This window comes from Talpa europaea (genome assembly GCF_964194135.1).
Source record: "Talpa europaea genome assembly, chromosome: 12".
NCBI classification, from domain to species: domain Eukaryota; kingdom Metazoa; phylum Chordata; class Mammalia; order Eulipotyphla; family Talpidae; genus Talpa; species Talpa europaea.
In genome coordinates, this window is record NC_140079.1 from 61,154,168 (window position 1) to 61,168,168 (window position 14,001).

The 14,001-nt window shown below is 40.8% G+C and overlaps 1 protein-coding gene across 1 annotated transcript; it reads right to left on the reverse strand.

Annotated features, from left to right (window-relative positions):
• Positions 1–700: 700 nt before the first annotated feature.
• Positions 701–10,079, reverse strand: FASLG (Fas ligand; the record flags this gene model as incomplete). The annotated part of the gene is made up of 4 exons (XM_084248756.1): positions 701–1,095; positions 2,311–2,367; positions 8,787–8,832; positions 9,702–10,079. 4 exons carry the CDS (start codon positions 10,077–10,079, stop codon positions 701–703), a joined length of 876 nt encoding a protein of 291 aa, XP_084104882.1.
• Between the last annotated feature and the right edge of the window lie 3,922 nt (positions 10,080–14,001).

Here is a 14,001-nt window from a genome sequence, read left to right on the forward strand (position 1 = left end):
GGCTCTCCATGGCCTTTACAGCACAAGTTCAATCCCCGACCGACTGGGGAGCAACCCAAATAACACACCAGACCTCTCCTGTCTCACCTGCTGCTACCCTCAGCAGTGTATTTCAGTACATCTGCCTGTTCTATTCCCCACTCTCTCTGGTGAATCTTCTCATCCCCTGTGACTCTGGCCTGTACCCCACTTCTTACAAAAAAAGAACTAGAAGTAAACACACTGCCAATGGGACACTGGACTTTCAGTCTCTTTAGCTTATTGTGTAGGCCTAGCTCTCTTTTCCATCCCTTATAGACGCGTGTCACACCCATATATTTGAAAGACAGCCTCCCCTGAGGTAGACAGTAGACCCACCCCTAGAGGTGAGTGAAAATGTGTCCTTTTCAATGTGTCAAAATGCGCTTGGCCATTTAAGATGAGTGTAGGACACTCTGGCAGCTGTTTTTTCCTGTCTCTGCATCTTCACGTGGTAACTCAAAGTCTGATGTCCTTTAGTCATATTCTTCCTCCTGTCTTGCTCTCTGGATCCTAGGTGAGAAAAGGACCTGTGGACTTATTGGACTCTATGGTCTCACAGTTCTCTTAGCTCATCTCTTCTCACCTGACCGCAAGTGGGCTTAAGAAGACCTGCTTCAAGACAAACTTCTCTGTGACTGAGACAAGGAATCATAATAGAGAGAATCCCAAAGTGCTTTTCCTAGAGCTTATATAAGCCAAAAAATGTCTTGGACTCCTCAAAATTGACAAGGGAAAGCGTAGATACATTGACATACAGATGGTCGGCACTGGTGAGATTAAACACTGCCCCCAGGTAGCTGCTGCGGGCCCACATCTGTCCATTCGTGCAGTAGTTCATCATCCTCTCCTCCATCAGCACCAAATCCTGGGGATAAATAGAGTTCCTTGCATAGACCTTGTGGTTCAGGGGTTCATTGGTGCAGTACTGACCCCGGAAGTACACTTTGGAATATACAAAGTACAGCCCCGTGTCATTGATTACAAGGCTGCCCTTCTTATATTTCACCCCAGAGACTAGGGCAACTCCATAGGTATCTTCCCATTCCAGAGGGATGGATCCTGAGCCGTGCTTTCCTGCAATCAATCAGAGAAGAACTTTCAGCCAGGAATGGTCATGCATCCAATAAATTAAGCTTCCAAGGCAAAATTGTGAACTCATCCTTCAGCAAATGTTTTCTACTCAAAAATGACATGACCAGGCTAAGGAGTCAGACTTCATCCATCACTGAATTCCTTCAACATTTTTATCAAATTGCCTGCCTTGATTTTATCATCTGTATAACTGGGACAATAATGGATAACCCTAATCCACTGCAGTGAGAAGTTACTGAGATGATTTTTGCTCTCTCAAACAAAATTTCCATATCTTCAGAATTAGCATCAAAACTGCTGGACTTTCATGTCCCTTGAAGAAGTAAATCTAAAGTTCAAAAGTCGGGAAGGATCCTAGGGATCATCCAGTCCAATTCCTCACCTATGCAAAGAATTCTTCACCCTCCTCAGTTTGGGCTAGAATTCCCCTTCCTATGTATTCTCACACTACTGCATATGCCTTCAGCAGAGACACTTCCAAATACTGAAATTATTGCTCATGAACTCATTTTCCGCTATTAGAGTTTAAGCTCCTTGAAGGCAAGGACCATGTGTTACCATTTCCATGTCCTCAAGGCTTGGCACACAGCATGTGCTCAATAAATTTCTGTTGGTCCAAACTGGGCCATTCAATAGCCTCTGCCTCAATAATTCAAGGTACAGTGCCACACCACTTTCTGTGATACTTTCTACTTGTGGAAATTTCTGGGAGTGCCCACACCATATTGCTCTCAAATTATTTCACCCCACTACATGACCACATGCTGAAAATTCACTAGTTCTAGGCCTGATCTCTCCTCTTGGTCGTTTTTTTTACAGAGACAAAACAGAATAAAGACCACCTAGAAAACCAGGGAGGCATGGACTAAAATCATTCATTGTTCCCTACCTTCCCACCTCTTAGGCCTGCACCCCAAATTCCCTAAAAGTGTTTGGAATTATTTTTTTAATGTGCTCCTTACAGGTGGAGATCATGTCATAATTAGTTTCATTTCTCCAGTTTAGAACAGGATGTGTTCAGAGTAGGGGTTCAAGGTGCATATGAGGTTGACCTGATTAAAAAGATATATGTATGAGAATTTTCCAGCATCCCCGGGAAATAACAACCTGCTCAGAGCACAGTCATGGAAACCAACCAGCGCTTGTTCTTCCTGACAAAGTCTCCCCTAAGCCCCCCTGCCACGTGCAGATACACACCTGTTAAATGGGCCACTTTTCTCCGCTCCGTTTTTTCAGAGGGTGGACTTGGGTTACCTGCATCATAGAGAGATGAGAGATATAGTTAAAAATGAGATTCCAACTATTATTTTGATGGGACTCTACATGGGGCATTTAAATAAAAGAGAATTTTTAAAAAGCATAAATGGCAACCACCAAACAAATACTGGCAATTCCAAACTGCAGAACTTACAGCAGGCTGTACTTCAAACACCACATTAAAATAGACATGTGAATAAATAATAATGTCACCATAAAATAATATTGAGGTTGATTTATCAAGAGCTGTCATGCTGGAAATGCATTGAGAACTTGTCTTTGACGTGGGAATTATTATTACACCTTATAGATAACAAAATGAGCTTAGAAATTGAGTCACTTGTCTTAGAAGACTCAGTGTCAAGATGATTTGAGTCTCAGGTCTCCTGACTCCAAATCAGGGTTCTTTCTGCTGGAGCTCTGCTGCCCCTTCGCCCCTGTGGGACAAAGGTAGAAGAAACCATTATTTCACCTCCTGGCTGCTGGGTCTTCCTCCAACAGCATTTTACAGTCTGCCCCAAATTAATTATCCTCATACCTGAGCCACCTCTTTTTTTTGTATTTATTTTTATTTTACATATTTTTTACATCATTTCTCATTTTTATACAATGTATGCATTTTCATCTTGGTTATAGACCCTGTAAAATTCCCACCACCCTTGTTTTAATCCTACTCCCTTCTCTCGCTGGCCCCCACCACAGTGTGTCTCTGGTTTATAGTTGTCTGTTGATTTTGATTTTTACTTTATTATAATTTATCTCTTTCCTGACCCCTTATTTGGGTTTTCTAAATTGCTGTTAGGAGTGAGACCATCTGGCATTTTTCTTTTTCTCTCTGGCATAGAAGGGAGCATAACCCCTTCTAGCTCCATCCATCTTGCTGCAAATGGCATGAGTTTATCTTTTTTGATTGCTGAGTAATATTCCATTGTGTATATGTACCACATCTTCTTTTTTTTCTCATTTTTAAAAAGATTTTATTTATTTATTTATTTATTTTTAATTAATAAATTTTATTTTTATATTCCCCATACAATTGCAATCCCCCCATTCTGACCCCAATCCCTCCCCTCCCACCCCCCACCCCCCTTGATCCAGTTATCTATTTTTGGGCATTTGGGTTGCTTCCATAGCTTACCTATTATAAATAGCACTGCAATAAACATAGGGTTGCAGGTGCCCTTTTGAATTAATGTTTCTGTGTCCTTTAGGTAGATACCTAGGAGTGGAATTGCTGGATCATATGGAAGCTCCATTTTTAGCAGATTGAGGAACCTCCGCACAGCTTTCCATAGTGGTTGGACCAGTTTGCACTCCCACCAGCAGTGTAGGAGAGTTCCTTTTTCTCCACATCCTCGCCAACATTTGTTGTTGCTAGTTTTTTAATATGTGCCATTCTCACTGGTGTAAGATGGTATCTCATGGTAGTTTTGATTTGCATTTCCCTGATTACAAGTGATGTTGAACACTTTTTTATATGCCTATTGGCCTTTTGCATTTCCTCTTTGGAGAAGTTTCTTTTTAGCTCTTCAGTCCATTTTTGACTGGCTTATTTACTTTGTTTTTGTTGAGTCTCATCAGCTCTTTATATATTTTATATATTTTTGTAATCAGTCCTTTATCATTAGTGTTGTGTGCAAAAATTTTCTCCCAGTTAGTGGATGTCTCTTTGTTTTGGTTACTGTCTCTTTTGCTGTGCAGAAGCTCCATAATTTGATGTAGTTCCAGCTGTTTATCTTTGCCTTCACTATCACTGCTTTGGGTGATGTGAGTAACATCTTTAAAGATGTTACTGAGGTGTATGTCATGTAATGTTTCACCTATATTTCCTTCTATATATTTTATGGTTTCAGGTCTTATATCTAGTTCTTTAATCCATTTGAGTTTGTTTTTGTGCATGGTGTGAGGTAGTAGTCAAGCTTCATTCTTTTGCATGTAGAGGCCCAGTTTTCCCAGCACCATTTATTGAACAAACTTTCTTTGCTCCATTGCATATTCCTTGCTCCTTTGTCAAAGATTAGTTGACTGTAAGTCTTTGGGTTTATTTCTGGGCTTTCTATTCAGTTCCATTGGTCTGTGTGTCTGTTCTTGTTCCAATAACATGCAGTTTTGATTATTATGGCTTTGTAGTATTATTATGAAGTATTATTTGAAGTCTGGGAGTGTGATACCTCCATTCCCTTCTTTTTTTTTTCAGAAGAGATTTGGCTATTTTGGTGGCTCCATATGAATTTCATCAATATTTGTTCTATTTCTTTGAAGAATGTCATTGAAATTTTTATTGGAATATCATTGAATCTGTAAATTACTTTTGGTAGGATGGCCATTTTGATAATGTTAATTCTTCCAATCCGTGAGCAGGGGACATCTTTCCATTTCTTTGTGTCTTCTATTTCTTTTAACATTGTTTTATAGTTTTCTTTGTATAGGTTCTTTACCTCTTTTGTTAGGTTTATTCCCAAGTGTTTGATTTTTTTTGGTCCTCAAACAGAGCTCTGTGTCAAATTCCTGACAGTCCTATAAATACCACCTAAAATACCTCTTTCATCAAGAAAATCAAATATGACTTTTCCTTCCTTTGAAGCCTAGAATCACTCTGCCTTCCTCTCCTGTCACTTCTGACTCCCCTTTTGTGTGGTAACTGTATAACTTATCTTATCCCACCAAATAAAAGGAAAATTCCCTTCTATATGTTGAACCACCAAATTATTTAGCTCAGTTCTAACACAGGACATGTTCATCGAATTAAATTGAAGGAGCTAAAATAGACTGTGGTACTCATAATAGACACTACTTCTCCGACTTCAAAGATTTCAACTGTTACCAAGATAGCCGTTAGGCTAAGACATTCAAGAAAGATTCATAGAAAGGCTCTTGCCATACTGGGTTGTGATCACTTGGCAAAACTCACATATGGCTCAAGTATGTTTTAGTTAATTGAGAACATTACCTGAACAGTCATTATCTCTGTAACCACACAAGACCACCCACAATGAATAAGGTTTTTGTGAACAGGAAAGGCAAAACTGAGTCTCCTCTACATTCCTACACCACAAACCCTCAGTGCAGCTGATCTGGCATTCAGTCATGTACTAACAGGAAATAGAACACAGAACCACATGCCACATGCCTTCATATCTCTCTCAGAGCCTCGTACAGTCTTATTTTCATGAAGATACTCAATAAAAATATCTGCTGGATAAATACTGGAACAAATAAGCTAGAAATACATTCTACATTTTTGTGATTATTTCCTGCTCCAGGGCCTTTGCACATGCCATGCTCAGTGCTGGAATGCTTCTCTCTATCCTCCTGCCTCACCACCTGTACACACACACATACATACACACATACAACATCTCTTTAGAGGGGACTTTCCAGACCATTCTATCTTAGGTCACACCTAGTACAATTTAAAATTACGCCAGTTTGTTGCTTTGCATCTGTTATTTTCTCCAGCATGCTAAAAGCTACACAGGGGCAGGCCTCTTTTCTCTCTTGTTCTCAGTCATCACCCACCACCCAACTTCCAACCTGGCACATAGGAAGCACTCCCAAAATATTTGTGAATGAATAAAAGATGTACCAAATCATACTTCTCTGTACATCCTAAATTATACAGTGATGTATATCATTTATAGCTCAATAAAACTGGGAAAAAATTTAAATGCTTAACAAATATAATGAGTTAACCATGGAAGACAATAAATCAAATAAATTGTGGTGTGGTAACATACATTTGAAGAGGTGTGTGATCCTATATTTCTGAAACATATAAAATGTTGTAAAACCATGTTACCCCAATTTAAAAAAAAAAAAAAGCAACATCATCTAGATGAGCTATAGGCCTGGATGAAAGGTTTTCAAAATCCCTAAACCCATGCTTGTTAAGTAGATCACTCTTCATTGGTCTAAATAAAAAAGCTGATTTACGATTGCCAAATGTTGTGTTAATTCTGCTATCTGCTTAGAATTGAATAAAAATAAAAACATTGTGGGGGTGGAAAAAACTTTAAAAAGCAAATAAATAAGTTTAAATAGTCTATAATAGTACCTTCCAGAGAAAGTGACTGTTAATGTGTTGGACTAGAAGTCCTTTTTGTTCTTTACTTAGAACTTCAAAATGTTCATATGTATTTATTTAGTCAATATTAAACACACTGTTTAATAGGTAGTCTTTTTATCTAACAATATAGGATATATAATCTCCATGACATTAAATATTCTCCTAAATCATTGTTTTTAGTTGCTGTATATTATGTTTATGTTTACATCTGTATACACTAAAAAGTATTTAACTTGCCTTCTATTATGATGAATTTAAGTTGCTTCTGAATTGCTTATTATAAATAGCCTCATAAAGAAGTCATAGTCATCCCTATATATCTGTTTAGTTCTTAACATAAATTTTTAGTGAAAAGATTACAAAGTAAATTAACAGTTTTAATCCTTTGATATATTTTTTGAAACTGCTCTTCAGTAAAGTTACAGTGATTTACACCCTGCTGGCTGCCCACTAAATGCTTAAGCAGACACTTTTCCCTCTTTCTTGCAGTCTGGGTTGTTTTATATAATCTTTACTAATATTATGGAGGAAAATGTACCTCCCTTGTTTTTTTTTTAAATAATCATCATTGAAAGAACATTATAGGGGGGTGGGGGTCGAGGAAATGAGGGATTGGGGTCAAAATAAGGGGGTTGTAATTGTATGGGGAATATAAAAATAAAATTAAAATTAAAAAAAAGAAAGAACATTATATATTTCAGCCAAATAAATCAACATCTGTATATAGGAACATTAAGTTTGCAACTAAAATTCCAATCTACCCTTCTTTTAATCCGCATCTCATCTTAGTAAAGTTACCAATTTCATTTTCATGCGATAATTTACCAAGTTGTGGTCCATCTGGGTTGATCTAGAGAAGGTGTGTTTACTGGGGTAAAGAGACCTGACTCATCTGTTCGTTTGATTTTTAATGACTAAGATGACTCCAGAGAGTAGGTGAAAGATGAATAATTGGGTATCCGTTTCACCAGTCACATTTCACTGATTTTCAGAGCTATTTTATTTTAGAAATACTATAGAGACTTTCTTTTGCCAACAAGTATTTCTACTCTGTCTGTGCATGCCTGGACTTTCTAATAGCTAGGGACTCAGATCCAGAACCAGGGACCAGAACATTTTAAGGATGACTCCTACAAGAACCTACATTCGAGAGCAGTAGGGAGATTGGGGTCACCTGCAGCAGGCACATCCTGAGAAGTTGGTGCCAGATGTCTGTGAAGGAGATTTACTAGTGTCTTTGCAGAGGCCCTGCTTGCCATCTTTATTCTCATTCCATTGCCAGCACAGAGAGCTGGGAATTGCCCTAGCACTAGTCCATCTACTGGCAAACCCTGTCGTGATGATGTAGCAGGAGCCCATGATCCTTCCAGCTCCAGTTCCACACCAGTGCTCTTGGGCATATCATCTAAGCCAGCTGCCATCTTGTGTCTCTTCTGAAAAATTAGATGACTGCAAAAATTAGATGCTAAGTTCTCTCCCAATTTGAACCAAATCTTAAGTTCAATGAATCTTAGTTTAAGACAAGTGGGGAACTATCCTAAAATCTATCAGTCTACAATTTCCAGACTATGTCCTAAAGCTTCATGAAGTTGGTGTCCCACATTTTTTCCACACAAAACATTTCTTTTATTATTCAGTCAGATGAAGTTGGGCTGCTGAGGGGAGCGGTGGGGGAGAGAGGAATAACGGCTTTCCAGCGACTAACAGTTTGATGACTATTAACAGTCATCTAGCACATCTGTTAACAGCATCTGGTGCAGTCATCTAATTTTTCAGAAGAGACACAGATGGCAGCTGGCTTAGGTGATACCCAGGAGCACTGGTGTGGAACTGGGGTTGGAAGGAACAGCCTAACGTGGATAATTGATAACCTTCTTGTGAAAAGCTTAGATATAGTCTATAAAATATTTTTTAAATAAGGCTTGACTTTTGAGTAGTCTCTTTTAGAGAAACATCTGTCTCCACTTCTACCTCCCCTCTCTTACTTGGGGTCACAACCACCACCCTGCATAGGAACTGGGAGGCCTGAGGAAGGGGACAGGCCTGGAGCCAGCTGCTTAAGGGGTGCCAAGGTCCCAGGTTGTATGTGTGTGTGGATCTCTTTCCAAAGTCAGGTGAAAATTATTTTGAATTTGGTACAGCACTCACCTACACTGATTTGGAACAATTAAATTTTCTTCATACTTTAGGGCAGTTCAAGGAAATAAAATGACCAGAGATTCAGAATTATCCAGGATTCTCTATGTAGTATACATATGCACAGGAATGGAAGGAATTCAAGGTATTCTACCAACTTCGTTCAGCTGGGAACTATTGTGGGAACTCAATGCACATTGGTAAAAGTACTTACCTACTTGCTTCTCCAAAGATGATTCAATGTGCTTTTGACCGGAGGACTGGCAAAGAGAAAGACAAAATATATGTAAGGAAGATGAAGTACTTCAAGCAAAAGAGGCAAAATTGTCCCAATAAATCAAGTTTCAGAATGATAATCCAATAGCTCAGAATCTCTCCTAACTCAGACTTTGGCCAAGCAATTGCACCCCACCAACCCTCAGTTTTGTGATTTAGGCTAATACTTTAAACATTTTCTCTTTTTTCAAGATTTATTTATGCATACAAGAACTGGGGTACAGGCTAGAGGAGTGGAGGGGGGTGTCGGTGAGAGGATTCACTAGAGACAGAATGGGGAGCAGAACATGCAGATCTACTGAAATACACTGATGAGGGGAGCAGTGAGTGAGACAGGAGAGGTCTGCTGCGCCATGTGGGTAGCTCCCTGGCTGGGGATCAAACTCATGCTGCAGCGGCTGTGGATAACTTCATAGTGCTGCGACTTAACCCCTTGTGCCACAAATGAGGCCCTATTTTTAGTATTTTCAAGGAAATTCGGTTTGTCCACTTGAACAAATTCACTTCTACACAAGTCTCGAAAGTTCCTTTTCTTTCTGGAATCACTAGGTATGAGGTAGATACCGGCTCAGCAGAGGGACTTGCCAAGTGAGAGAGGAAGAACTGTAACTGTCAGATCTTTTGATATTTGGACCTGATCCTTTTACAACACAGAAAATGTTTCTTTTACTTATGTGAGCCTCCATTTCTCAGCCCATAGAAGACAATGTCTACAGTAATCCACTTATAAAGCAAGAAGAAAAGATTGAAAAGCACTTTGCAAGCTATTCCGTGGCCCCTAGGAATCCCCCCTGCTGCAGCAGAGCCCCCTCATGCCCAGTCCCTCCCGGGCCCAAGTCCACCTGCAACTTACCTCTCTGAGTTCAGCCAGTTCCTTCTGCAGGTGGAAGAGCTGAAACATCCCCAAGCCCAATCCAACCAGTGCCACCAGAACCATGAAAAACATCACAAGGAGGCACAGGCCTGTGTTGTGGTCCCTCTTCTTCTTCAGAGGTGGTGGTGGTAGTGCAGGCAGCAGAGATGGTGGTGCAGGCAGCAGTGGTGGTGGCAGTGGTGGCAGTGGTGGCGGTGGTAGTGTTGAAGGTGGTGGTGGTGGTGGCCTCCTTTGCCCCGGCCTCTGAGGCGCAGAAGATGGACAGGGGAAGACGGACCCTGAAGAGGCCCATGGAGAGCTGGCATTGCTGTCCACCCAGTAGATTTGGGGGTATTGGTAATTCAAGGGCTGCTGCATGGCAGTCGGTGACTCAGGCCAGCCCCCTGCAAAGGGTTTTCCTTCTCAGTCTCACGGAGGCCCAGGTGTCAAGAACGGGCCTCCTGTTGCTGACTGCTCATGAGAAGGGACTCCGACTCGCTCTTTATAGAGTTTCCAGAACCAAGGGGAACACCTCTCTCTCTCTCTGCTGCTCAGAGAGACACCCACTCATGCAGCCTCTGAACTCAGAAGCCTCAAGAAGATCAGAGCAAACCCCAGGAAGTTTCTGCCCACGATTTTCTGACGAAAGCTTTCAAAGCGCCAATTGTTGCTGCCGCTGCTGTGCTACCTAAAAAGCTAGGAAGGTCAGCTGGTCTTTTCTCAGACCCAGCGGGGCAAGTTCCGGCACCGAGCCGCAAAGCCTTAGAGTGGAGGGGTCACTTTCACCTCTTACTTTCTACAAGAGGAAATCATCCTCCTGCTGCCATCCCCACTCTACACCCAAGTGCAAGGTACCCTAACATTACAATGCACCATAAAAACCTGCCTCACCGACTCTCTAAAATTAGATCAGAGGTTGCAAACCAGTGGTGCATAAACCTTGTGGAATCCACAGACCTGCTCTAGCCTCACCACGCTTTGCTTAACACTGGACATCCATTTTTTTAATTGGCATCTTTCACATTAGAAATACTTACTTCTACTCTGTTTGGAAATATCCAAATATTGGGCAGCTTGGGGTCATTTCTGCAAACCTGATCAGCTGGCTCCGGGCAGGAGCTGCCCCCATGGGTGAAACAGGAGTTCCAGCTTGCCAGCTGCACCTGTTCCAAATACCATTCTCCCATATTAGTACACAGACTTCCCCAAATCCCATTTTTCTTTTCATTAAAGGGCTCTACTTTCAAACTTCATTATTTTTATATCACGCTCAGCAGGGACCAAACCAACACCAAATTTACTTCCATGCCACATTCTGCCCACCCTATGCCCCTTCCCAGTACAACTTGTTTCACCTGAATTCACTTATTTTTTAAACGATTTATTTATTTATGCGTACAAGAGATGGGTACAGGCCAGAGGTGTGGGGGGTGAGAGGATTCACCAGGGACAGAGTGGGGAGCAGAACAGGCAGACTGACTGAAGTACACTGCTGAGGGGAGCAGTGGGTGAGTCAGGAGAGGTCTGCTGTGCCATGTGGGTAGCTGCCTGGCCAGGGATCGAACTCGTGCTGCAGCAGCTGCAGATAGCTTCATAGGTTGCGTCTTAACCCATTGCGCCACCAGGGAGGCCCTGAAGTCACTTTTTCTAGTGACAACTTCAACTCTTCTCTCTTCCTCGCCCCCATAACTAGTCACTGCCACTTGTTTCTCACAACAGCTTACTTTCCCCACCACCAACTCACAATTCCCACTGACCCTCTCTGGTCCTGTTTTTTTCTACAATTGCCTTAGATCAGACTTTAATTACCCCTCACCTGAATTATTGCAATGGTACCCTAACTGGTGTCCCTGCCACCAGTCTTTCCAAAGGCCAGTCACACTGCGGAAGGCTGCAAGAATTGTGCTTTTAAAAAAAAAAAAAAAAATCAATTATCTCACTTCATGGCTAATACCTGCTGGTAGAAGATTTGATTTCAGGAGTAACCCAAACTTCTCGTCAGGACAGGAAGATTCTTTAAGTCGAACTCCAATGGCTGTCGCTGGCTCCTTTACAGGAACTTCTGCCCATCCCTCTTGGCTTACGCCACAGAGTGCTGGGCGAGGTCAGAATGACTGCACAGCATTCTCACAGTCCTTTAAATCTTGATGGAAAAGTTTAAAATTCCTAAGTAATAACAGAAAATACAATCTTTAAAATTCCACCAGATAATGGCGCAGGCGGTTGAGCGCCACACTATAAAGCTGTCCGCAGCCTCTGCAGCGCGGGTTCGATCCCCACCAGCCGGCGAGAATCCCACATGGCGAAGCAGACTTCTCCTGTCTCACCTGCTGCTCCCCTCAGCAGTGTATTTCCTCAGTCTGTCTGTTCTGTTTCCTGCTCTGTCTCTGGTGACTCCTCTCACCCTCCCGCGCATCTGGCCTGTACCCCAGTTCCTGTATAAAAATATATAAATCTTTAAAAAAAAATTCCACCAGATAAATAACTCCCCTCCCCCCAATAAAACCCTTTAAACTACAGGTATACCCTGTCTCATTGTTCTTTATTTTGCTATGCTTCATAGATACGGATCCTGCATTTTCTACAAATTGAAGTTTTGCAGCAACCTTGCATGGAACAAATCTATGGCATTATTTTCCCAAGAACTTGTGCTCACTTTGTGTCTCTGTGTCAAATCTAATTGGAGCATATGCTTTGTTTTTCACACATTGTGCTATTACACACTTAATAGGTGACATTATAGTATAAACTTAACTTTTATAAGCATTGGGAAACCAGAATATTCACATGACTCACAATCTTCACTATGAAGTAAATTTGGTCTGGAACCAAGTCGATGATATCGCCCAGGTTTGCCTGTATCCTGAAATAACTCTAACAAAACTTGTACTGAATCACATTTTTTAAAATATTTTATTTTATATAATTCTTACATCATTTTTCAATTTTGTACAATGTATGCGTTTTCATTTTGGTTATATTCCCCATACAATTGCATTTTTAAACTAAAAGAGTTAACAAAAATGGCAAATTTTCAAATAAATGAAAAAAAATGCACCACACCTGAATGAAAAATTTAGAAAGATAGTGGAGTTAAACTTTCTGGATTCAAGTCCGAGCTCTTCCACTTTTTGCTGTGTGAATTGGACAGGTCACTATCCCTCCTTTGTGCCAGTTTTTTCACCTATAAAAATGGACTTGATCATAATAGAGCCATGATAGTGTGGGCATCATGAGGATTAAATGAGTCAAATATTTGATACACTTAAAATAGTCTTTAGCACCAAAGTATGGGTGCACACCACAACTGTTGGAAATGTAGCAAAGCTTCCCATAAATAATTCACCTATAGACTGAAGGCAACTGACCTTCATCCATTAAAGAAAAAAGAAGGGAAAAGTGCAAAGTCAATACCTGGCATCCAGAGTCCACAGAAATTCCACAGGTAGACTGTGGTTGACAGAGCTCTCTGTTCCAGGATAGGATGGCTCTGCTTTCTATATTAAACTTCCACAGAAACTTCCAGTATTCTTCAGTAAGAATTATGCTGCATTTTAATAATGTTCATATCCCTTCTGTCGTGTGTCTAACTTTGATTCATTGTGTAATAGAAAAGATCTGATATTTGCCTCTGACCCACCCATACCCTCCGATCATAGGGAGAAAATAAACAAGCCTTTAAGTAACATTAATAATAGGGACTGAGATACCACCAGAACCTTATTAATGAACAGAAATAATCCTTCAAAGTGAATCAGAGCTCTGTGATTGTTGAAGGAAAAAAATGTGTATTTGCCTGGAGAGATGAATAAATAAATCAAAGAACCAGCAAACTAGTAGCACTCCCACTGTGGGAAACTCACCAAGAAGCACTTCTCCTATGCCCCCCTCCAAATCCCCCAATCCCCCACTCTTTGTGCGCATTCCTAATCCCTGCTGTATTCCTTGATGATGGATCCAGGAGGAAGATACAGAACTGTCAACTTCTTTCAGAAGACGTATGATTGCCAGTCATAGGAATTTAAAGGGATGTGGGTGGGACAGGAGCAAATTTAAGTTCAGGGTCAAATCAAAAAGAACCCTCGTGGTACAAGCAATTAGAATTTTTAAGTATCTTAAATCATTAGACTCAAAGTCTAATTTAGTTGTGGTTCCTCTAGCATTGTAATTCTCTTCAGAAATTGTCCTGATCCTTTAGTTAAAAGGACTCAGATATGCTTCCTCAACTGAGCATGTTTGCTTGTGAAGGTAAAAAGCAGAAAGTAGTAAGGAGAAGAGGTTCCCATTCCCCCCTATTTAT